We start from the raw sequence: 26,872 nt of genomic DNA on the forward strand, positions 1-26,872 counted from the left end.
ATAGAAGACATGGAACCTGTGGTTAAGAGGAAACCAGGGAGACTCAAAATCTTATTTTTCATTTTTTTTAAAAAGTCCTGTTTCAAGATTTTGATGATGTTCCTGGGAAGTTAATTACAGCTCCCTCAAAGCCACAGACAAAAGAAACTGGGAAATAATTTACTTAAGAGCATAGATTAAACATACTAGTCCCAGTGAATGCAGAGCTGCAAAACTCAACTCTGTAAAAGGGAGAGACAGAAGAAACAGGAAAGACATGTCATTACAAACATTAAATACCAGGCCATTTACCCACTTGTACTTTGGGTTCAGAACTGAATCAATTTTTAAAGAACTGAGACCTGACAAGGAGTTGCACAGTTAAAAGCTCATTTGCAAGGTTCTGAAAAATGTATAGGTAAATTTTCACTTTAAAACATTGATCCTTTTCTACATCTATCAGAATTATCATCAAAATAAAGCTAAGGTTAGCCACGTCCACCTACAGGGCTACCTTCCACATGCAGCACCAGATTCTCTCCTGAAGCAGAACTCCACCAAGAGAACTCTGTTGGTTAGCTACAGCCAGAATCTTACCCCTTTATACATTCAGAGCAGGAAAAGGGTGTCAAGGCATAGTAGAGAATCTGGCCCATGGCATTATTAGCAGAGATGGGTTAAACCAAGAGAAGAGAATGTCAACTCTGAAAACCAGGAACTGTTCAGATCCAGATCTCATTAACAAATTCCTTCCCACAGAGCCACCCCTGCCAAAGTTCAAGGAGTTTGAAGAACAGGCGCCAGTTTTGCACCATCTCTAATTATGAGCATGTGACAGATCATCAAATGTTACTGGCTAAAATGAAACAACAGAAGAACCAGCATGAGAATCATTTGCCGGAAGAATTTCTTTCCTTAAGCTTTAGGCCATTAACCTCAGCTGGCCATAAATCCTCAGGAAGAAGGATGTTATTGCTATTGTAGAAGAAACCTATATAAATATAAATATATTTCTCTTGTAGCAATGTTTAGAATAAACCCATTCTCTTGTAGCAATGTTTCAATATCTTCTGCTTCCTTTCTTTTTTTTGTTGTTGTTATTATTTGTGGTGATGGTCATAATCAGGCAATTTGTTCCAACAGTTGCCAAAAGAAATAAAAATTACAGGGATTGGTTATTGAGTGTATCTTGCTGCCAGGGAGAAGGTAAGAGAAACCCCTGGATACAGAGCACGTAGTCAGATACTTGTTTGTATTCTTAACTGACTGGTGTTTACTTCTCTGTTTCTTTATGCCAGGTGGAGTTTTGATTCCTTTGTCTTATGTGCAGCAGGCAACAATCCTGAAATATTAATTTCTATAAAAAGCAGATGATGGAATCAACTTCCTATTTCAGAGTGAGAAACCTGTTACATCTCTCTACAGAAAATAGTCCCCTCCGTCTTCTCTCTTATCTAGGGTTTTGTACCACACTCATCTCTACAATATCTGAACCTTCCTCAAAATACAGAGCAGTGGATTTAATACTACTACTACTACTATTTAAAAGTGCTGTGCAAGTCTCAAAACGTTCCTCATTTCAGTTTGAATAATAACTCGAGTCTGAACATTTAACTGAATCCTTTGCTTCTCTTAAGGACATAGCCATTTTAAAAAGTGAGAATGGGTTTGTTTCATTTCCGTTTTCCTGTGTCCATGTAACGTTACTTCTTAATCATAATATTTACTATGACCCAGTGTATGTTTTGGAGTCTACTGAATTCTATCTCCAAAGGTGTATCACATAGTAGGTGTAGCTGGGATTGTATTTCATAAATTTACTGTTGCTTGTTCCTATTCTTATTGGCTCATTATTATACAGTTGGTTTTCTTTGCAGCAAAACATTTTTTAAACTGGTGTTGCTGTGTTTCTTTTTCTCTTGCCAGGATATCAGTAAAGCAAAATTCCTTGTTTAGTTTTGAACATTCTCCTAGGTGTCAAATAACTATTTAAATCTGTTTTTATCCCAGTTTTTTTTGTTCACATATATAGTCATCCATGGCGCACACAAGCCTAATAACAAATGGCAAAACATCAGGCTAAACTCAGCTGAAGACAAACAAGCAATATATATGCACAACTAACCTGATGTTGGGATTTGCAATTGGAAGGTCTCATTTTGGGTTATGGAACCCTTTACCCACCAGGCTCCCTTCTCTCCTGCATAGCCCTTCCTACAAAGTCAGAGATACTCCTCCCTCCCCGTAGGTCAGGATTTTCCCCATGTAGATCCTTTTTCCTGGCTGTTGATAACCAAAGAATTCATCAGTTCTGGCAACCTTTCACCTAGGTCCTACATGCCACCATGTTAGAAATTCCATTCTGGTCCTTCCCTTTGCCAAAGGGCCTCAAAGTAGATTGTGTGACAGGTTATTTCTCTCCCCTCAAGAGTGAAGAGGGAGGTGTGTGCATGGAGCTGAATGTTTCAAAGCCAGAATATTCATCAACTCTATAATTGTTCTGGTTACAATGGTTCAGGCCATTAGGCAATAGGAGTATTGGGCCTTCAAGGAGCAGCAATATAAGCTGGGACCTTGCCCCTTACATCCTATCTCAGAGGCAAAGGGGTATGTAAGAGCAGGCGTGCAGTACATGTACAGGGAAGAACCCATACTTGTTGCATTAACAAATCTTCAAGCCATGGTATATTTGTTTCATTGATTAAAACAATCCTTTCATTCTGTTGTTGCTTGCTCTGAATGGAGTATTTTTACATCTGGCTTGCCTGTGCTTTGCTAATGTACTCACAGGGTTCATACACATCCCTATTAGCTATCTGGAGTGAGAAGGTCCTGCTTGATGAGCCTTAGAACCAGCATTATATTCTTTCCAATATGCTCATCTCAAGCTGAATCCCTGATTTTCTCAAATCTCGTAGCTGAAATACCATGAAATTTATCTGCCACTGAGACTTCATACCCCTCCCCCAAATCTGCTACAATAAAAAGCTTTTACTCTCCACCCCCACCCTCCCCTCCACTGCACCCCACCCCCACTCCCAACCAAATGAAGGAAAGAAAGACGTGTACAGTATGTAATTGGATTACTTGGTAGTGGGTTATGATGCGCACAAGCAAACACGGAGGTTATTCAGTTTCCATAGTGACTACTCTGTTGAAGTTATCTATTTCTGGAGTTCCATCACAGAACATCAATAGCTAGGGATCAGTTTACAAGCACTCTGCCTTTTTTGACAGCTGCCAGCTAGACAATGCGGGAGAAGGAAACGTTACTTTTCTCCAAAATATGTTCAGCCATTTTAAACAGTGTACCAATGGGACCTTCACAAGACAATTATACCAAAAGGTTCACAGATTTTCTTCATTGTTTTTAGTGGTTGGTATTGTGTTATCTTAGTAAGATTTACTTCTGAAAAATTGTATTCCTAGTTTATTATTGTGCCTATTCATTATCATGCTAAATTTTAGAGACAAGGTGGGTGACGTAATTTCTTTTATTGGACCAACTTCTGAAACAAGAGACAAGCTGGTCCAATAAAAGATATTACCTCACCCACTTTGTCTCTCTAATATCCTGAGACCAACATGGCTACAACTATATTGTACAGGGCTTTGGAGCGGAGCCCGGAGCTGTAGCGCGGAGCAGCTCCGGAGCAGTGGAGCTGCAGGTTTTTGCCTGGAGCTGGAGCGGAGCCGGAGCACAGCTCCAAAGCCCTGATACTGTATACACTAAATCTTAGTAATACAAGTAATTGTCAAAACAACTGATTATATCACAGTAGTGTATACTTAGCAAAAAAGGTACAGCTACAAAAATTTGAATAGCAACCTCTGAGCAATTGGGACAGTCCTCTCCCAGAGGCATGGAACCAAGCAATTACTGCACCCCATCACCTACTATTTAAGGAAGCTTACTCTGCCTAAACGAAACTGTGAGATCTTGGACAAAGAGCTCTTGGCAATTAACACTGCCTTTGAACAGTGGTGTCACTACTTGGAAGGGGTCATCCAGTCCATGTATTTACTGAGCTCGAGAACCTTGAGTACAGTGCAGGGCCAAGCCCATAAACCAACGACAACTCTAGTGGGCCCTATTCTTCTCCCAGTTCAGCTTTACCTTGACCTACCTCCCTGGAACTAGAAACAGCAAGGCTGACACTTTGTCCCAAAAGGTATGGCTCTAACCCACAAGGCCCTAGTCTAGAACCAGCCCACATTCTCAAGTCTGATAATTTCCTTCATGTGACCCACTGCCAGGACCTGTTGATGCTCATCTGCTCCGCCTCTGTCTCTGGAGTTCTACCAGACGAGATGGCCATTACTGATCAAGAAACACATGACACCCAGAAGGGGATCATGTTAGTCAGGGACCACATCTATGTTCCCCCTCGACCTGCAAGAGTGGTTGTTCTTCAACTGTGCCAAGACTCCATCCAGGAAGGACACTTGGGGTGACATAAAATACAACAATTAACATCCGGTCCTTCTGGTGGCCCCATATGCACTCTGCAATAGGGATCTTTGTTGCTTACTGCCAGGCATGTGCCTGCACCATGATCCCATGCCAGAAAGCCTATGGTCTCCTCCGACCTCTGGACACCCCATCTCTGCCCTGGGAGGCCATTTCCTTGGACTTTGTGGTAAAACTATCAGAATTCTGACAATGGTGGATTGCTTTTCCAAAATGGCCCACTTTATTTCTTGCTTTGGTTTACCCTTTGCAGGGGAAACCACCCCCTCTGGCTAAACAATGCAGTCTATCTTAATGGACTCCCAGATCATGTCACCTCTGACCAGGGGCTTCAGTTCACTGCCTGCTTCTGGCACTAGGCCCTACATCTATTAGGGGTCAATGTGCACCTGTCCTCTGTCTACCATCCTCAGTCAAATGGCCAAATGGAAAGAATCAATCAGATCCCAGAACAATACCTATGATGCTACACCAACCATCACCAGGATGACTGGTCTACACTATCACCATATGCTGAGTTCTTGTATAATAATGCAGACCATGCAACCATAGGCCACAACCCCTTCTTTGTCAACTATGGATACCACCCCTGAGTTCACCCACAACTATCAACATCCTCACCCCCCTTCATTAGCGTTGGACCTAGTACAACACATCCATCACATCCAAGAAAAGATGAAGGAGGACTACAAAAGCCACATGGACCAGCATAAGCAATAAGCCTCTACCTACTCCGTAGGACAAAAGCTATGAATTTCTATAGACAGATAAAAAGACTGTATCGGAAACTAGACCACTGGTTCCTTGGCCCATACCAGATTTGGTGACAAATCAATCTGGTCATCTTTGAGCTCCAACTCCCTCAATCCCATGAGTCTACCTTGTATTCCATGTCTCACTCATAAAACCTTACACTGAGAACACATTTCCCCATAGACTCCAATCACCACTCCTACCAGTACAAGTACAAGATTAGGAGGAATATATTGTCCACAAAGTCCTCGATTCCAAAGTCAAGCAGTGTAAGTTGTGGTACGTGATTGACTAGGAAGGTTATGGCCCAGAGGAATGCACTTGAGAGCGAGCTGAGAACATTCATGCTCCTGCCCTGGTTCAGGTCTTCCATAGGAGCCACCCTGAGAAACCTAGACCCATGTCTCCCAGAGGGCACCCCTAGGAGAGGGGATGATATCATAACCCACAGACCTTGAACCTTGGCCCACAGGGTTCACAGGAGCAACCATGCTCCAGCCCTCCCCTTGGCAGCCTGCTGACAACTGCTTACCCAGGACTCATGAAGCCCAGCCCGTTTGAGGCTCCACCCCTGAGGTCCTATTGACAGAGTCCCACTGGCCTGACCTAAGCCAGCAGCAGGAACAGGAAGGTGTCTGAACAACTGAGATCCACCCTGCTCTGGGCTGTGTGCTTCCCATTCCCACTCCCCCAGCTTGACTTCCTGGCATCCCAACTCAGCTTGACTCCTGGCATCTGACTTGTGGTTCTGATCTCAGGTCTGTCTCCTGCATCTGATCTCCCGGTATCCTGACCTGGCCTGACTCTTGACTCCTGTCTCGTGACTGTGGACGCTAGCTCTGACCATTAGATCTGGCTGCCCACAACCCAGCCATGACAGCAGTTTATGTACTCAATGCACTGTACAGACATTCTCTTATCAATCACACTCCACTGGCAAGTTATTCAGAGAAAAATTAAAAAGAAGAGAGGAAAATGCAGATTTCATGTTCTATAGTCCTGCAGAGAGGTGCCTCTCCGATATGCTCACCTTTGGATAGTGTCTTCGTTCCTATCAAATCTTCTGGCACAGTCAGGCGATCCCTGCTGCTGTCTGATGAAGTTGTGTCTTCACTTATTAAAGAGTTCTGAGATCCATTATTAGATTTAAGAAGCCGGCTTTCTGCCATTTCACTACTGTCCGCCATTGGATGATCATCAGCATGAATCTGGACACAGAAGGATAAAGGCTGATCAACCTCTTCCGTGTTAACTATGTGAAGCCAAGACTGTCTCTCTGAATGAGCCATTTTGGCTAGCAAGGAAGATGAGGAATCTTGTGACTTCATGGTGCTTTCCAGGGAGGAGAGAGAACAGGATGCTTCACTTGATAGCGGCGAGATCAATAAGGACTGCTGCTGAGCCTGTTTTCCAGAACAAATTGAGAGAGAAAAATAATTATCCAACCGCTCCTTCTTTTCTTATTATAATGACCCATGAAACAGTTTCATACATTTTCAAAGTATGCAAAGAAGTGCATGGTCACAAATCAACAACTGCTCCCCATACACACTTTCACACACCCCAGAGTGCACATACTCTTTTGAAAATGGGCATTTGGCTTTCAAATATCAGCTAAGGCCTTGTCTATACCAGAGACCTGTTCTGCTTAAGGCCATTGGTTGCCAGTCATTAGGAGTGCAGCAATGGTGCAAACTCCAGAATAGACATGCACATCCACTATTTGCACTAGTGAGACTTACCCCAGTTTCAAACTGGGGAAAACTCCACCAGTGGAATGCTTATGTTTTGGATTTGGTCTTCTTGGTACCTCAAACTTCAATAGATTTTAGTTCTCCCAGCTTTAATGATCTGTGTTCTGGTGACTACAGGTGTCTGTCCTACATGTGTCTCAGGCCTTGTCTACACTAGGCAGTTTCACTAGTGCAACTATACTCATAGCTGGCCACCAATGGCAAAAATCAGGTCAAAACCCCATTGTATACTAGGTCTGAGGTACAACAGGCAAGGTCCTTCACAAGAAGCTATTTAAGAAAGTAAGAAGTCATGGGTGAAAGGCAAAATATTGTTATGACTCAAAAACTGCCTAAGACTGAAAACAAAGAGTAAGAATAAATGGTTAATTTCCATCATGGCAAAAGGTCAACAGTGGGGTGCCTTCAGGTTCTGTATTAGGTATGGTGGTGTTTAATATATTTATTAACCAAGTAAAAAAGGCAAGGGGGGGGAACAGCGAGGTAGCAAATGCAAAGTAAATTAATGGAAGCATATTATCCCACATCTGCCAACTGTGGGGTTCTTACACCTTTCTCTGAAGCATTTGGTACTGACCACTGTCAGAGACTCAATGGGACACAGCACTGAGTCAGTATGGCAATTCCTATGTGGGATGGGGTGTTCACCCCACACCAGAAAGGATGGGGTTAAAAGCAGCCTAGGGAGGCTGCACACGGAGCAGCCAATCAGGGCCCAGTGGGCTTACATAAAGAGAGATGCAGGGCATGAGACATTCAGTTGCCGCAGGGAGCCCAAGGAGAGAGGACTGTATTCTTAGTGGGCTGCAGGAAGGTAGCACTTTGAGCAGAACAGTTGCTGTCAGGGACCGGGGGAGCAAGTGGGAGCTCCTGGCTGGCTGCCGGGACATGCTAGCTGTAGGCCCTGAGAAGAGGGTGAAGAAGGTGCCGGGACTGTGGGGAAGTGGCTCAGGGAATTGAAGCAGTATTGCCGGAGCAGTTAAGCAGGAGGCTTCTATCTATAGGGTCCCTGGGCCAGGACCCAGAATAGTGGGTGGGCCTGGATCCTCCCCACTCACCACGGGGGAAGTGACTGAACTATAGAACTGGGAGTTGCTTCCCCTCCCGGAAGAGGAAAAACAAGGCTAAGTCATAAAAAGGATGCTGCAGTTCCTGGACTGGGGTGGGTCTACAAGTGGAGACCAGGAGAGGGTGCGCCAGATGAGGGAGCTAATGTATGTGATGGCGAGCAGGAGGGGCCACTCTGGGGAGCAAACTATGTCACACTGTGTTCCTAAAATAGGAGAGATATCTGTAATGATCAGAAGAGAGAACATCTAAACTGAGAGCACTGAAAAATGTTGAAGCTGGGTTGCTAGGGAAACCTCCTGGCTAGGTATGACAAACATAACACACAATCATATCCTTAGGGCCAGTCTAATAAACCTATTAACAATACACTAATGATCCATAGATTAACAGCATATCTAAAAACCAAATACAACATTTTATATTAGGCTGTGCAAGCTTTTGCAATTCAATGCTGCTGTAACATGCACTATTTCCTTTTAAAGTTGGGGTGGGGAGGGGAATGAAGCACAGTTTCTTCCAGGAGTGTAATTATTAATCTTTTGCAGAAGACAAAGAGTGTTGATAAAAAAAAATCCTGAGTAGAGCTATGATTTTTCAGTCACTGGCTGGTCTGAAAAAATTGGAAAAAAAATATCAGTTTGGGTTGAACAGAAACTGAAATTTTTCAGAATTCTCAGTGAATCAAAAAAGGTGAAAAAATGTATTTCATGTCAAACAAAATGTTTTGTTTGGGTATTTTTAATAAAAGGAAATGAAGGGCTAGATTCACAAAACTGGAGGTGGGGGGGCAGAGGCAATGCATCGGGGGTTACATGCCCCCTCACTTGCGCCTTGGCTTGTACTGAGCATGCTCAGTAACACTGCTGAAACTGGCTGCCCTTCCTCTGTCCCCCCACTATTGGCAGGCACAGGTCGTCTCTGGGGGTGCTCTTATACCCAGAAGCCTGGTAGCTAGGGCACTTCCCAGGCCTGGGAGAGATCCAGGTTGAAATCCCCTCTCTGGAGCAGATGTTTGAAACTCAGACCTTCCCTTTCCCAGGTGAGTGACTTAACCACTAGGCTATTCTGGAGTGGGTCTCTCTCCATCTCTACTGTTCCACTTTGTATAAAATATTCATTGGGCCAGAGAAAGAGAATAGGAATGACTCTATAACCCAGTGGTTCAGGTGCTCACATGGGAAGACTGATGTCTAGGCTCCAGTGCCGGCTGTAGAGTAGGGGTTTGAACCTCGTTCTCCCATATCTCACATGAGGGCATAACTACAGGGCATGAAGAGGGTACTGACACCACCACTAGCTCCAATTTTGTGAATGGTGAATAAATCCCTTTCTGAATCTAGCCCCAACACTGAAATGTTCCATTCTGATAATGACAAAAGGGTTTATTTTGACATTTCCAAAATATTTGCTTTTTTTGTTTTGACTGAAACAATTCACTGACTTTAACAAGAATTTGTGAAATGTTTTGGCCAACCCACATCTGCATATTTTAATAAAAAAAGGTCAATCCAAAAAAATTTCATCCAGCTCTAATCCTGAGACCCTGTTTATAGCACTGACTGGCTGCATTCTGGTAACTATATTAAAAACGTTTTTTCAGAGCTCTTGAGCCTAACCCAGCTGCTTACAGAATTTAAATTATTTACACTGTCATAAATTTCATCTGCTAGAGTCAGAAGTTCCTCATGGTATCCCAAGAAATAAAGCTGACAATAAGCACATCAGGAGGGTTACTCTTCCCTATAATTTAAGTCAAGGAGAGACACTGGCCAAGTATCTATTCCCCAAAGCAGTACAACTAAAACATAAAAATGAATGCCAATGTGATGTTAATGTTTTGATTTTAAATGCTCAAAAATCAGGACAGGAAAATGTTGGAATTTACATATGTAAAAGAAAGCCTTAACGATACGTGAACTTTGCATCTTTGTGAAGGACTCTTCTTCTTTTCATTTTGTATTAAAGAGAAAAAGGATGACGGGGGTGGTAGAGGAAAAAACTCTTCTAGTTCTCTCTTTTTAATTAATTTATTTTTTTAAGCTATCCAGTATTTACCTAAGTTACCATAGTGGTTGCTTTGGAGCTATTGCAATCTTCCATATACTAGTAAATCTCCATTTTAGGGACATTTTTAAAAGCAGATGTTTGACCAAGGCAATCCTAAGGATCCCACTGGAGATAAATGAGTCTTTAGGGCCTCTTTTAGAGAGAAATTACTGACATGAAACACCTTAACTGTCCTCTTGGGACCTCTGCAGTCTATTATCTCAAGATAGCTGCTGTTTGGGAGCAATAAATCCACTCACATGTGGACCTGCCTGCCTGAGAAGCCATGGTTTTCAGGAGAGCCTAAGTGACTCTAAAGCTTGAAGTATATAGTCCAGCTTGAGGAGATATACCTGCACTAGCTCTGACCAAGTATGTACCTATGGTCTTGGATGGGCTCATACTCAGGGTGGCTAGCTCCTCCTGCTGTTAGCACCGCCAGGGCTACACTAATTCCTAGCATGCTGGGTCAATCAACATTACACCTTCCAGTTCTTGTGTAGACATACCCTCAGAAGCATAATTCCCATTTTCAAAAGTGACATAGACACTTAGGGGCCTAAATGTCATTGAAAGTCAGAAAGATTAAGGCCTGGTCTACACTGGGGGAGGGGGTGATCTAAGTTACTCAACTTCAGCTACGTGAATAACGTAGCTGAAGTCGACATACTTAGACCTACTTACCTTCACTGCAGTAAGTTGGTGGCTGACGCTGTCCCGTCGACTCTGCCTGCGTATCTCGCCCTGGTGGAGTACCGGAGTCAACGGGAGAGCGCTCGGTGGTTGATTTATCGCGTCTAGACTAGACACGATAAATCAACCCCCGCTGGACCAATCACTGCCCGTCAATCCAGTGGGTAATGTAGACAAGCCATTAGGCTCACAAGTGTATCACTTTTGACATGGGTTTGTGTTCCTAAGATAAATGTTACTTCTAATAAAAATTAGAAAGTATGTAACTAGAGTATGGATTCCAACCTTGGGTGTGTCCCAAAGAGCAGATTTTCATACAATAGCATCCAAAGTCTGGCAAACTTTGGGGATTTATAGCACAAAAATCCTATATTGAAGGCACACGTCAAAAGCATTACTTCACATCCTTCTCAAAACCAGCTGCTCCATTCCAAGCATTACCCCAGTATGAGGCATGCTGTTCATTTGTCCAGTGGCTCTGCTGCTCCAACAGCTGCCTCTGGCAATTTATGAAATTTTGGCCAAAGAGGACTTTGATATGACATTAAATCAGGTCTGCTGGTGTCTGAGTGTGCTCTGCTAGCCGTGACTAGTAGTAGCCAGAAAGCTGTTGGTAGGACCAACCAGTTAGGGTGACCAGACAGCAAGTGTGAAAAATTGGGATGGGGGCGGAGGGTAATAGGAGCCTATAGAAGAAAAAGACCCAAAAATCAGGACTGTCCCTATAAAATCAGGACATCTGGTCACCCTACGACCAATGCCAATCAGTGCACTGCCTATTGACTAACTAAAAAAAGACTGGGTTGCTTAGTGGATAATAGGCTTGTTTCTATCAGGAAGGTGATGTGGGGGTAGGGAGATGAAAGCTAAAGGGGGAAGAGGGTGGAAGAAAGAAAAGAGGAGCTTGATGAGGGGAGAGATCAAGGAAATGTGAGTCCCCACAACATCCATCTTGCTTGCACCCCTCCCACTCCCCCACCCTGCTAAAATCCTAAAGCCAGGCTGACTCTTGAGGCAGTGGATTTCACATACAACATACAACAGAAGAACATATGGGAAGGAGACACCCAGTGATGGCCTTTGCAGAAAGAGAATATTTAAAATAGTATGATTAAACCCACCTATGGAGAAATGCAGAGATATTCAATTAAAATCTCAAGATCAACATGAGGGAAGGGCAGCTACAAAGTATTGTAACAACCCATTTGCTTTTATGCTGGCACTATTAAGTCAATGATTCACTGCAGTATAAAATTCCAGATACTTTATTCATTACTAGCCTTTGACCCAGAATAAATCTTTGAGCAGAGTCTATAAGGTTCTCATTCTCTGCTCTATTTATAGCCACTAGACCACATTTAACTTTCAGTTAGTGCAGTGAATAAAGAATCTTGAATTTTACATGCCAGTGAACAATACATGTTCCAGGAGTGCCAGGTGGGTTGTTTTACAGTGTTTAACATTTGACAACTGTTTTAGGAGAGGAAGTGCAGATTCATTTATCTGACTGAAACAAAAGGGGAAATAAGTGAGCAGGTGACACATAATCCTAACTTTATAAAAGCAAATTTAGCTCTGGTGCAGGGTGCCAAACAGACATCCCTGCAGGCAGATTCTCTTTTTATCCACAGAACAGTACTCACAACTACAGTGTAAGCTTCACTGACTAACCTATGTGCCTCAATATATTCAGGAAGAACCACCTCTATAGGTGAGGAGGTATTTAGGGTTTGACTTTTTGCTTAGGGGAAGGGAACATAAAAACAAAAATCAGTCAAATCAACACCTGCCATTAGCTGCAGTGTCAACATTTGGGCTCATGCTCCAGACTGAGCCCAAACGTTGACACTGCAATTAAACAGCTCCTTAGCCTGAGCCTTGCAAGCCCAAGTCAGCTGGCCTGGGCCAGATGCAAGTTTTTAATTGCAGTGTAGAGAACCCTTAAAGAGTCTAAAAAGATAAATTTCAGAGTAGCAGCCGTGTTAGTCTGTATCCGCAAAAAGAAGAACAGGAGGACTTGTGGCACCTTAGAGACTAACAAATTTATTAGAGCATAAGCTTTCGTGGACTACAGCCCACTTCTTCGGATGCATATAGCTATAGGTGCCACAAGTCCTCCTGTTCTTCTTTTTAAAAAGATAAAGAGAAATGAGGGAGTGGGGCAATGTGCTGCAACATGCAAGGAAGGTGATAAGTAACTAATGGCGGGTGTTGATTTGACTGATTTTTGTTTTTATGTTCCCTTCCCCTCACCCAGGAGCTGTTTACTTTAATCTATAACAGAAGCCAGGCAGGAGGGAACTGGGGAATATTCTAAACAGAAGCTCTACGGGAAACAGAAAGAAAGAGACAGCCAGCCTACTGAGCCTAGCTTTAGTAATAGTACTTTTTTCCTTTTTCTAATCGTTTGCCTGTTCAATGTTAGAAGAAAGTGATTTTTTATCATTGTCACATAACATCATCCTCCCTCCATTCAGCTCTCTCTCTCTCACACACACACACACACACACACACACACACACACACACACACACACACACTTACTTCAGTTCCAACAGTTTTAGGACCTTCTCTCAACACCATACCCCCTCCTTCCATGCTAATGAGAAGCTTACTCATGAGATAAGTAGATAAAAATTGATATGTTGGGTGACTATCAGTTAGATTCTTTTCAGTATCACAGAAGAAGAGACTCTTTGGGAGGGATTTAAATGAAGGCAGGGTAGTGTCTTTATGGACCAGCCCTGGAAGGATGTTTGATACACGGTGTGAAATCCACCACTTCCCTCAAAGATACATTCCGCCCTCCAACTTTCGTTCTAAAATGATCACTTTTGGTTTAGCTCGTCACGCAGATTAATCATTTCATCCATGTGCTCAATTCTCAGTGCACTGTCATGGAGAAGGCTGACATACTAGTGTGCTCTGTCACTGGGAAGGGGGGAAGGAAAGGAGGGAGGGGAAGGGTGCAGCAAAATAAGTGCATTCATATTTCGCAGGCAGATTAAATAAATGCTTACAGATTTATTGTAAATTATTAGTCAGACATGCACCTACTGAAGAGGGTGTGATGACATTTGTGCCAGCGGTTTAGCAACTGGAAACAAGCTAATTACTGTAATACATACCAAATGAGGAGGAGGTGGCTGTTCTGTGTACGGAGGGGGTGGAATCTCTCCTGCTATTTCTGGATCTTCATGTTCACTCTCACTATAGCATTCTAGGAAAAAAGAGTAATATGAAAAAAAAATAAACACCCATTTATTCCTTCTAGCTGCTCAGCAGTTGAAGATCATTATATGATTATATTCAATTATATGATGGAGTTGCCTCCGATTGAAGGGAACTGCACTCAATGACCCAGGAGGTCCTTTCCAGTCCTATGTATTTTGATCTGAAGGCCAAAACCCATTGTCTTAATGTCTCCTACAGCAGTGTCTCCTCATTGCTATTTTATGGCAACTTGTTCTGAAATGTATTTTTATTCCAATTTTATCGTTATGGCAGGAGTCATCAGATGGCGCTGCCATAGACAGTTTTACCAGTTCCTTTTCTTTGCATGTGAGCAGTTTTCAGTCTGAAGAAATGCTGTGTTGTTAGTTTTGCAAGTTTGGGGAAGTTGTGGCAAGCAGTAGGGAAGTTTGTTCCCTTCTTTAGTCTCTCTATCTAGTGTCAATTCCTGGGGCAAAGTTGCTCCCAGGGAAGGAGGCACTGGTGTTTTGACCAAGATTCCTGGAAGAGGGTAATTGCCTAAATACTGTTTGTAACCATCTTCATTCTAGGATTGATGTACATAGGGTCAAATAAACAAGTTGCACTAAGAATACACTCAGATTCCACCTCACTGTTTTTAACTCCAGCAAGAAAGACCTGAAAGGCCCCAACATCTGCTACTGCTCAGCAGAGGGACAACAATATGAATCAAAAGGAAAATAGCAGGGGAGTTAGTGGAAGTATTCACTGCTGCCACTTGGGAGGGGTTTTTTTTTTCAACTAGATTAAACAAACAAAGCATTCACAAACATGGTATAGGTTCTAATCCAGTTATACTCCGTTACAGACCGAGAAATTGAGACACAGAGCTTAAAATGACAAAGAAGGTGACAAAGGAAATCAGCATGCTGTTGGTCCTAACTCCCAGGGCCCTGCTGTAGCCACTGGAAAACACTGCTTCCACTGGATTAAATCCCTCAGCAGCAGCCACCAGCACTGCAGATTCAAACTCAGAGCAAGTGTTTATATGAGAGACTTCATTCTGTTTAAATGCTTTCCTGTACCACATACCATGTGCGACAGAGTACGCACATACCCTGTACCTGTACATCTGATCTGAACTGAGCCATCGTGTGGTTAGCAAGAATCAGTTAAGCAAAGTGTAATGACGACAGCATCAGTGGGTGTTGGGAGACTGAGGTACTCACTGCCCCTGTGGTTTCAATTGGAACCAGTATTCTTCACTTCCTCTTATAAGCTGTTGCACAATATTACTATGTGCTGTAAACAGCAGTAGCAATATCACCTTACTATCTTTGACATAACTTACAGGGAGTTTGTGAGGTTTATGTTTTTATGTTCATGAAGCATTTTGTGGTTCTTGGATTTCATGGCACCATACAAGTGTGAAATATTATTTATTAGCATCACCATTTGGTAACAATCAATTATCATATCTTTCAGATAAATTGGTTGTACTTTTTTGTCTCCCTTCTTTTATATATGGAAAACTGTGTGTGTCACTTTTTTGGTTCTAATAATTTACCTGTCTGCAAAAAAAAGCATTGACGTGAAGATTTTAAGCAAAAGAAAGATGTCACAAAGATGTCGACGAAATGACATTCAGGGGATTTGCCAGGTTTTGTGTAGTTTTGCACATGTTCTCATTTTATTATTGGCAGAACTAGAGGATTATTTTAGTTATTTTTTAACATAGCTACGGTTTTGTTTATTGCAAACTTTGCCCAGCTACATATTTTAAAATCATGTTTAGAATAACAGATTGAAATTTTATGCAAGTAGAAACATTTAAGAAATCAAAGGAACTACTGATTAATAAATGAAATATTCTTTCTGTGACTTTTCTTTTATTCACACATATGACACCGGAAAAGTAAAATCTATATCTGATATTGGAAACGGATTGAAGGAGGGACTAAATGCACAGAAACCATTCCCCTCACTCTCCCCTCAAAAAAGCAAGAATCCAAGAGTGGGAATCTAAGAGCTCCTTGAATAGTTATGACGTGTGACACTCAGGAAAGAGTTACGGTGCTGGAAACTGTAGCATGTCCTTAGGCTATGTCAGCATTTTCCCAAAATGGGAGGAAGATGGATAGGCCTTTAACAACACACACATCAGGAGTACAGGGCAGGAGATGGGGACGGGTACATTTTCCTGAAAATAGCAGTGCGGGGTGTCAGCTTTAAAAAGTTTGGACAATACTTGACAATGTTATGTTTGTTCTGATGATGAAGTGCTGGTAACTTGGTCACCTGCTGCAGAGGTTAGCTGGGTAGAGTTTCTCAGGAAAGGAGCTCTCTCATCTGCTTACATAGTTCCCATGAAACTCAGTAGACTTTCCTAATTTTAATTGCTTCTTATTTTTCTAACTCTTCTCTTGCTTCAGCTGTTTCTCCAAACACAACCAGCATACTGTACTTCCTGGAACTTTCATTTTTAAGTTCCTATTTGTATCCATAATATTGATAGGTTGCCAGTTAAATTATTGTCATCATCTTTCAATCAGCCATTCTGCTGCTTGTCTAAACAGCTCAAGAAAAGCTGGACCCCTTCCCTCCTCTGGTAAAATTATCAGACTGGGTTCCCTGCTACGAGACCTAAGATTCAGTGTAGCAATGTGCCCTCCACCTGCCCCAAACACCTGGGTGAGGGGATGAAGAGGCACTAGGGAACGTATCCACAAATGGCAAGTTTCTGGAGAAAGTTAGTGGACCAGTGAATAGAGGTTTCTGTTAAAGAGAAGGAAGGGGAAATACACTGTATCCCAGTCAAAACAAAGGAGACAGTGAAGTATCCTCATTCTCCAGGCACCTCAAGTTATCATCACCAGTGATTTCTATCAGCACAAACAGCTTGTAATACCACTCCATATGGCACTGAGCAAGCTCAGCAAAGTTAACACTAGCACTGTATGAACGAGTCCTATGCATGAGCTACGTCCCCATTCACAGAGGTAGCAGAGGGCCTACAGCAGGGGTGGTTAACCTTTTTTCTATCATGGGCCCATAGGCGCCAACTCTGTGGGTGCTCCGGGCCTGGAGTACCCACGAGAAAAAAATGGTGGGTGCAGAGAATCCACCGGCAGCCTCCCTATCAGAACCTCCCCCTCCCCCAGCGCCTCCTGCCTGCTGATGGGCCCGGCCGATCAGCACCACAGGGAGGCGTGGAGCCTCAGGGCTTCCTGCCCGCAGTGGGGCAAGCCAGCGCTCACAGCTCCAGCCCCACGGGGGGGCGCCGACGTTCAGGGCTTCAGGCCTGCAGCACCGAGACTTGGCGTGACCCGGATGAAATTAAGCAACAGGCCAGATCCAGCCCACAGGCCGTAGGTTCCCCACCCCTGGCCTAAAGAGATGATTGTTTCAGAGTTCTTTGATGCTCATAAACACAAATAGAGTGAACCATTTAGGCTGTAAACTTCTTGGGTGCAGGGACCTGCCATTTTATGTCTCTAAAGCACCATCTACACATATAGTACTGTATTAATGAATAAATAATGGAAACTCTTTTAAATCATAAATTCCACAGTTGTCAGACAGTTAATTGTTGTGCCTTGGTTGATATAGAAATCAGATATTTCAGGGCACAACTGGGTTTTTGGTGCTAGTGAAACATGCAACAGCTGATGAGCCACAAACTGAAAGTTTAAAAAGAACAGCGTTGATATGAAATTCATTGTAGCAAAAATCTCACTGTGTAAAAAAATGAAATCTTTCCATGCAAAAACTGTGATGTGAACATACCTTCTTCATTCTTTCCATTGGATGCCTGAGGAATTACAGCTAGCCCCAGTTTATTTAGCCACCTATGTTATAAACAGAAAGCAAGCACATGTTTAGGGATATGTGTATTCTACTCTGCAACACCTCTGACAGTCTTCAGATACAGTGATCTTCCCATCTTTTATTATCACCACCAGTTCTTTTCTTTCATCCTCAGTTTAAACTTCCTGTGGGAATCAGAGCAGGTCTACACTACCAAGTTAGGTTGGCTAATCTACATGACTCAGGGCTGTGAAAAATTGTATGCCCTCTACAATGTAGTTAAGATGACATAAGATCCAGTATAGACACCACTATGTTGATGGAAGAATTCTATCATCCTACCCACTGCCTTTTGGAGAGGTGGATTTACTACAGCAATGAAATAACCCCTTCAGTCGCTGTAGCAAGTGTCTATACACCACAGCGCTACAGCAGCGCAGCTCAAGGTGAGCCCCCCTGTAGTGCAGACTCTCCTTAAAAGGTGCTGAATACCCCTACTCCCATTGATTACAAAGGGAGTTGAGGAGCATTCAAGCACCCCCCAAGGAGATATGTACTCCTCACCTCACAGGCTAAGGAACAGTTTATAAGGCTATTTAGAAATCCCTCTATTTTTAAACTGCTTCCATACATGGGTATCTGAACCAGTGACTTAATTATTTAAGATACTGTAACAAATTATTTATTCCTCACAGTTACACAATCTTGCGCTCTGATCAGATCATGGCATACTTTGTAAGAGTAGGTCTTTTAACTCAGGCTTCCTGACCAAATTTAGAATTGTGTAAGTTATGTTCTGCCTTCCTAAATGTACCCTTCAGTTTTATATAGCATTCTTCACTTCCTGTTCTAAACTGTTAGGTAGCGTTGCTGCATGCTATTAACAGCCGCTCCGTTTCCCTCCTTCCCTAGAGGGCTGTGTTTTCTTAGTGCATGAAGTGACAGCTGGTTATAGTTTGTGTACCTTTTCAATTGATAAATCGTTTGGATCCTTTGAGCTGTAAGGTGCTATAGTGTGCAAGATACTATGTGCTCATTCACCCCCTCTTCAGTCTAATCTGTAGGTCTAGTCGACCTCTTATTCAGCAATTAGATGACATAGTGTCTCATCTTGTTCACCATTGAGGCCACTGGGAAATTTGCCAATAACTTCAGTAGGAGTAGGATTGGGTCCTTAGTCCCACCTCCTCCTGATCACTGTATGAAGTATAGATGTGCATAACAACTAAAGCTTACGGGTTGTCATTCCTGTAAAAGTGAAGAATGAATTTTGGCTCCAGTTTATTAAGGACCTTGACCTTACTCAATGAAGATTAATAGAAATGAAAGTAAAAAAGAAATCTTAGTATTTCAAACAGAACGGATAGATTCAAAAAAATCCAGATTTAAAGGTTGCCATCATGTAGGAGTGTACGGTGCACATTGGTAAATGCAGGCAGCTATCTGCTATCCAACATTCGTTTGCTTTTTATGTTTGCATGACTGCTGTAAAGAGTTCATCTTCTAGCACATGTACTAAATAAATGACGCAAACTACTCCCTGAATAAACCCATTAGTGGTTTAATGGATGGATGCCTATAAGAGTTAAAAAGAGAGGTCCTACTCCTATAAACATTTATGTACATGAGTAACTTTACACACATGAATAGTCCCAACGAGTTCAGTGGGACAAGTGTAAACAGTTTCAGGACTAGGACCAAGAAGGCAGATACCGCTCACTCTAGTTTTATGCATGTGTGACTTTTGTTTATAATACATTTCCATGAAAAACATTAGTATTAATACAATACTGAGAAATTAAGTTCTCATAAATCAGCAAATCCACAAAGATTAACTCTGACCCTATGCAGGGGTATCTCACGCAATCCTCAAGAAAGATTTTCTGCAAACTGCAGTTAAGTAAATTTCATAATGGCTTAAAAAATCAAGGCCAATATTAAATTACTGTATGCCCTATCGTACCGTACCTTACTCTGTAAGGTTGGATAAGAAATTTCAGTTTGTATTATATAATGTACATTAAAATTTGTCAGACAATTCACAATACATGCCATATTTTAAAGGCCTAAATTCAAGGGTCAGAGTTAATCTTTGTGGATTTGCTGATTTATGAGAACTTTAGGAATATTGATTTATTTTTATGAAACATTGGCGGACTTATTGAAAATTGGCCTTATAATAGGATCCTAACTTAACCTTAACTATGGAGCAAATATTTCCACTCCATAATATCTTAATTAAATTGGCATGTTTTAAAACAGCCACCACTAGAGCAGGGTGTTTTATCTTACATTTACCTGGAAGATAACCACTGCATCAGCAAGAAAAACAAAAACAGCACTCTTGAATCACAACAATCACATACTCTTGAATCACAACTACTACTTGATAAGTAAAGAACCAACATGCAAACAAAGCAATGGTTCTAAGATGGTGGGCAAGGATAGAGATATTCAGTTGCTGTTACTTACCTATTCATTTCCTCCACATTCTCTGCTGCAAAATAAAATGTCTTGATCTGTGGGTGGCTGACCTTAATAGCACTTCAAGAAAAAAACAACAACAATGCACACACACACACACATACACACATAGAGGAAAAGTTAATTTAGGTAGGAAAAAACAATGAAATTGTGTGAGCAAATTATCCAAAGCATAACACCTTTGTACACCCCATTCTATTAATGCAGACCAAGTTATCCATCAAGAAATGTATTTCTTTCCTCCAAATTCTGTGCCATTTTTGGAATTTTATAGGTCTGTCATTTTAGCAAAGATACAAAGAACATTGGTTTGAGATAGATAAGAGGAGTTCCAGGACTGAAAGGACATTTTCAGAAGAAAAAAACTACTAACATATTTCTAGTCTATTAGCGTCATTTTATGGCCTCCTGATTTGTACACCCTTTTGGTGAAGAGAAGGGAGTAAAAAAGATACACCTCTACCTCGTTATAACGCTGTCCTCGGGAGCCAAAAAATCTTACCGTGTTATAGGTGAAACCACGTTATATTGAACTTGCTTTGATCCACCGAAGTGCGCAGCCCCGCCCACCCGGAGCACTGCTTTACCGCGTTATATCCAAATTCGTGTTATATCGGGTCGCGTTATATCGAGGTAGAGGTGTACTTGTGAAAATAAATGTTATAATGATATTAGCTGCCCTCTAACAAACCAACAATGGTACATGCTTGGAATAAGCACTAAAGTATCACAAGAAAGATGTGCCGGCTAAAGAAAAAAGTTTCCAATTCTGGATGCTCACATACCAAGAATTCATCTCAATTCACCTCTGTTCTGTTGCCCCCAAAAAAGAAAATCAGCCTGTTTCAGAAAAGCAATAAAGTTGCCTTCTAGTGAAGGACTGGAGGGCCAACGGGACTGGAATCTGCCCACAGGACTGCATTGAAAGCTGATTCCATTCGATGGTTGTTTGGTGGCTTATATAAAATGAATTGAACTCAGTCCAAATACTGCAGGCAAGTATCCACATAAACACCCATCATCAACTGTGTCAATAAGTGGCAGCTACAATGAAGAACTATACAGCAATGGAGACTGAACTAGCTAGTTGAAACACACTGGTAAGTTAAAACAGAAGAAATGTACATTTCTACAGCCAATTTTATCTCTGTTCTGTGGAGAACTAGAGGATTTCAGGAAGCCTAAGCAGATCATGGGGCACCTTTTCTCAAAATACCTATGATTTTTTCATTTAAGACATCTCACCATTTTTAAAAGGGCACAACTTTATATGCCCTTCTTCCTACATGTTATTAGGTAGCTTTCTAATTATATGCACCAAACTCTAGAAAGGAGTTCTATTGTTCTCACATAATTTAAATAATAAAGCAAATTATGCTAATTTCTGCATTTTGAAAATAAGATCATAGCAGGTCCCCCATATGTGATAATTAGAACTGGGAGAATACTTCAAAAGTTTCTGGTAACATTCATTCCAATTTTTAGATGAATTCATTGACTGTTTGCAGCCTTTTTGTGTTTTATTGCAAATATTCTACCAAACCAATTTCTGTCCGAAATGATCACTGAAACAACCCATTGGAAATTAATTGGAGAATATCCACAGAAAGCAAACATTGAATTTGCAAATAAGAGTATTCGCAGAGGAATCCTCATTCTAAGAGTTTCACTCAGCCAGTCAGGGAATGTAACCACACCCTGTGACTTACGATTGAACATTTCATACTTGAGCCCCTAACCTTAGGCACCTAGAGCCCCTCATTTGCAAACACTATCTATCATGCTTACCATTGCAAATGGTCCATTGAAGCCAAAGGCAACAGTCAACACTTGCTGTGTGTTATGTAGCTCAGCAAACAAGGGCTCTGAGAAACCAACAGGGAACTCTGGAGCCATAGACTCTCGTACTCATTTTACCTCTGTTCCTCAAGAATTCAAGTAACAGGCCTGCCAGCAAGCGTGCCTCAAGAAAAATGTGGGGATAGAGCATAGGGAGGAAGGCATTCTCTTAAAAGCCAGGATAAAACCATGTAATGTTTTATAGATTAAAAACCAAATCCTTGAACTGCATTTAGAAGCATCTGGAAGCCAGTGCAGCGTATGGAGCACGGTGGTCAGGGCCGGCTCTAGATAAAATGGTGCCCCAGGCAAGGAGCATCTTCGGCACCCCTACCCCCCTCCATTTGTTAAAATTTTGAATACCTTATTTTTTATTGCATTTGTAGCCCTTTTCAAGACTTTGCATGCATGACTTGTCCCTGTCATATAAGATGATAAATTTGCACGCTAGAATCTGTAAATCTGTATTTATTCATGCCATATGTAAGCAAATAAGAAAAAAATTGTTTCCTTGAATCTTATAGAAACCTTTTAATTTTAAGAATAACTGAAATGTACTAATATCAAGAAACTGAACTGTGCACTGGGTGGACCAGTATTAAATAGTGTTACAGTAGGTGACAGTCTTAGAATATTAACCCTAGTTCTGGGCTTTCATTTCACTTCACTTTGTTCTTATATCTCACTGACTGACTGTTGATGCCCCTCCCCTTATATAGTATGGCTGACAACATTCTAGAAGGTTCAAAGAAAATGTAGTTCTCAGAAAGTCTGGAAGGTTCCATGAGATTCTGCAAAGAACATTCCAGCAGGTTAGTTTAAAGTGAATCTATATACGGAATACCTGAAACATTTTACTTCTATTTTCCCTTTTGTCACTAACAACAAAAACAGCATCTTGAGCCTGGTACCCCCCAAGCCTAGCATTCCAGGCATTCACCTGGGTCACCTGCCCCTAACTCCAGCCCTGACTGTAGTAATATATCAGTCAGTTTATGCTGCTAAGTAAGTAAGCTGTCATGTCCTGAACAAGCAGAGATGTCTATGTGATCCTCAAGCATATCCCAAAGAATTCATTGCAGTAATCTAATCTAAAGAATAATCCCTGTTAATACACAGCAATATTATTTATATCATTATTAACCCTCCCAGTTAAGAAAAGGTAGTTAATCAAGAGTGTTCTCATTTGGATACCAGTAGAAAGAAAGCCCTTGGCATAAAGACATATTTGTTGTTTAATAGAGTATTATGACTCTGCATACCATAGATTTTATCTTTACAAGGGTGCACCAAATTCACTTTCCACAACTCCTAAAAATGCATAAATCCCATGCCAGGGTTCTCCGGGGAAGGCTAGCTGCTCAGTCCAGATAGGGCGGCAATACACAGGAGGCGTAGTGAGCAAAAGGCATATCAGGAAAATAAAACAAAACAAAATAAAGTAAAAATAATAATAAGAATAATTTTCCAGGCAATGTCAAACACACAAAACTAGCTATTCTTTGCGCAAAAGTTAAGCCCAGTCATGGTGAAAGTAAGAAACTCAGAAGTTCTTCAGATAGTCTATTCATGACATTTCTGATCTCCATCCCTTTTCATTGACCTCCACCAAATTCAAATGTAGCTTTTGGCGTGTAAAAGCTTTATTCAGCCAAGCATGGGGCTGAGTGACAAACTTACTACTTTTTCTTGCATTCACTCGCTCGGTCCACAGTGAAGTCTGGCAGGTTGATGAATCCTTCAGCTTTCTCAGCCTGCAACAAAATACGTCACTGGCATTAACCCAGGCTCCAGTGGGGGACACTGCTGACCAAGGTTACATTAATTCCCAACAAACTTTTATTCCATGCATATACATTTCTACTGCAAGGAGCCAGATAGGACTGACTTTTATGTGACTGCATGTCGGGGAATCAGAAACCCTGCATGGGATTCCTATCTCATTGTGATGGCGGTGACACTACTCTGCCTCCTGTGCACATGAGCAGGGTGTGGGCATAGCTTTTGCTCCACACCCCCAAGAACCAAGCAGCACAGGTGAACTGGCACAGCAGGGGATGGAATCTGCACTTAGTATAGGGTTAGGGAAGATTACTCCCCCCTCTGGAGCAACCATGCATTGACTCATATTCAGGATTTGTCACACAAAGTCACACCCTGGTCCGTAGGGTCAGCTATGGATACAAGCTCCAAAAGCAAAATTTAGCCTCAGGTCTGAACAGGACTAAACTAGAGGAGGCACTAGGGGAATGCAGCTCCCTTTGTAATGATCAGTGATCACACGCAGACACTGTTGTACATGAACAAAGTCATCAGCCAAACCTCATATATACAGCATGGGAAACTGAACTCTTAACCTTCAGCTCCAAAAAACAGAAGCCTCTTCTCATTTGAGGTGAAGATTAATGTCAATATAGGTCAGTAGGAGTGAGGACCATATCCTCTTTTCAGATATGGCCATTAGAGACTCAGAGGCGGTAAGCACTTGAGCTGGTTTGACATTCAGTGCAACACTGCTTAGTACACCTTGCTAAAATAAAGAGCCAGCTTTCCCAGGCTTCCTTTATTCACCCACAACATTGCCAGTGCAATTTAGACATCTAAATATCTGATTTGCAGGTATAATTAATTAATTAATTAATTAAGCAAGCATTTACAGGTGGAATTTTTAGAAGTGCTCATCCTGGACCCGGTTAAATGCCTGGTATGTGAAACACAGGGGTGCTGAGGAAGGACGGACAAAGCGCCCCTCCCCAGATTTGAGTTAATAAAGTTGCAGCCTGCTGCTGAAATCCATCCCCACGTCTGTCTTCATTCACCTGTGCATCCTGCTCAATCACTATAGACCTGAACCCTTCCCCTCCTATGCATGGCAGTGATGCAGACAAATAAGAACCTGCATCTGTATGCGTGGGGGAAATATGGATGTGTTCTTTCACAAAAGATTAGAAATATTAATTCCTGAACTACTCATTTTTTGTCTCTCCCCCTCAACCCTACCACATTATAATTCTGAAAACGTACACTGTGAAAAGCAGCTGAGCGATCTAAAGATATTTCAAAGAGCAGGGATAATTCAGACGGAGCAGAGATGCAGAAGACTGACAGCATCTCAAACGACATTGTTTGTGTGTGAATTTGAAGAAACTATAAAAAGGAGGAGATTAGCCAAGAATAGTCTCACATTTTTATACGTCAAAGATTTAAACTAGAGCGACTGAAGACATTGATTGAGAAATTAAGTGCAGAGGAAGCAATGAGGTTAATCATAGGAGGTGAGGAAATTGCAGTTTTGTGGACTGGCTTCTTCTGCAGTGAGAAATGTTGTTGGTTTGCTACTGTTGTTTTTTGTCTTCTCTGGATTATAATTTTAATTATCTGTCAAGGGTGCCGAGAGACTGGGTTAGGCTTTCTTTTACGTTTCACATGTTGAAATGTAATTAAGTTAAATTAATAGCAAGCTGGAGATCAGAAGTTTTTAAAAAAAGGAAAAATAAAGCGTAGGAGAGAATTTTACTAAAATTGCATCATATTTAAAATAGGATAAACAACACCCTGAACTAATGCTTTCAATCTAGCAGCAGCTACAGTAAATGAATGGAAAAGGAAAGGAAAGCCAATAAGAGAAAGAGGAATTCCAGGAAAGTGCCTTCCACGGTTTGGCTACTGATGGTACTAAGGGAAGAGAACAAGTTATGCAGGGTTAGAGTACTGAAAGCTTGGTTACCTCCTGAGCTAAGTACAGTAAACAGACTACATCTACATTTCTCTTCCCAGTAAAAGCTTACAAAAACAAATGCCAACACAGACAAGTGCTCCACGTGGTGCCTAGCATATCATTGAAACAGCTGTTATTAAATGCACCATTGGACTGGAAAGGTACACCCACAATGCTGGTTTCTCCACTCCATCCACCCCCAATCTAGCTATACAATTTTAGAAATTGAGATTAAGATGATCTTTTTAAAAAGGAACATCCCTTATACCCCCCACTGCCAGTCCTACCCACACACCAACGAACTGAAATTTAAAGAACCAATGAACTTTACAACACCAGGTGGCTCTTTGGCAGCACATAATATATATCTCCATTTATAGAAGAAGAAGAAGAAGAAGAAGAAGAAGAAGAAAAATGCACGTTACCATAGTATATGTTTTTATATCTTCCTTGAGGGATCAACAAGATACTACTTGGTGGTAAAGTTTGCCATTACTGAAAATGAATGCAAATCCAAGGCATTCAGAGTCATCCTAATACACGTTTTACCATTTTTAAAGGATGTTGAAAAATTGGAGAGGGTTCAGAGAAGAGCCAAAAATGAATGGAGGGCTGGACAAAATGCCTGACAGCGAGAGATTTAAAGCTCAATCTGTTTATTTTATCAAAAAGAAGATTTAGAGATTATTTGATTACAGTGTATAAGTACCTTCACAGGCATGATATACCAGGTATTAGACTCTTTAATCTAGCAGAGAAAGGTATAACAAAAACCAGTGACTGGAAGTTGAAGCCAGCTAAATACAAATTAGAAATAAGGCACTGTTGTTTTTTTTAATGGTGAGGATGATTAGCCATTGTAATCAGCTACCAAGGGAAGTGGCACATTCTCTATCGCTTGATATCTTCAAATCCAGATGGATAGCCAAACACTATGCTTCAGTCAAACAAGTTACTGGGCTCAACATGGGGAGAACTGGGTGAAATTCTATGGCCTGTAGTATACAGAAGCTCAGACAAGATGATCTAATGGAAACACCCTCCCCCCCCACCACCTTAAAAATG

The 26,872-nt window shown here is 41.6% G+C and overlaps 1 protein-coding gene across 1 annotated transcript in view; it reads right to left on the reverse strand.

The window, feature by feature from the left end:
- Window positions 1-26,872, reverse strand: part of IPCEF1 (interaction protein for cytohesin exchange factors 1) — a 106,052-nt gene that overhangs the window by 13,415 nt on the left and 65,765 nt on the right. Inside the window, exons 7-11 of the mRNA XM_042846410.2 lie at window positions 23,770-23,843; window positions 20,239-20,310; window positions 17,746-17,807; window positions 13,896-13,987; window positions 6,234-6,606 (exon numbers count right to left, since the gene is read on the reverse strand). Coding sequence (XP_042702344.2) covers window positions 6,234-6,606; window positions 13,896-13,987; window positions 17,746-17,807; window positions 20,239-20,310; window positions 23,770-23,843 — 673 coding nt within the window. The remainder of the gene's footprint in view (window positions 1-6,233; window positions 6,607-13,895; window positions 13,988-17,745; window positions 17,808-20,238; window positions 20,311-23,769; window positions 23,844-26,872) is intronic.

This window comes from Chrysemys picta, chromosome 3, assembly GCF_011386835.1.
Source record: "Chrysemys picta bellii isolate R12L10 chromosome 3, ASM1138683v2, whole genome shotgun sequence".
Taxonomy (NCBI): domain Eukaryota; kingdom Metazoa; phylum Chordata; order Testudines; family Emydidae; genus Chrysemys; species Chrysemys picta.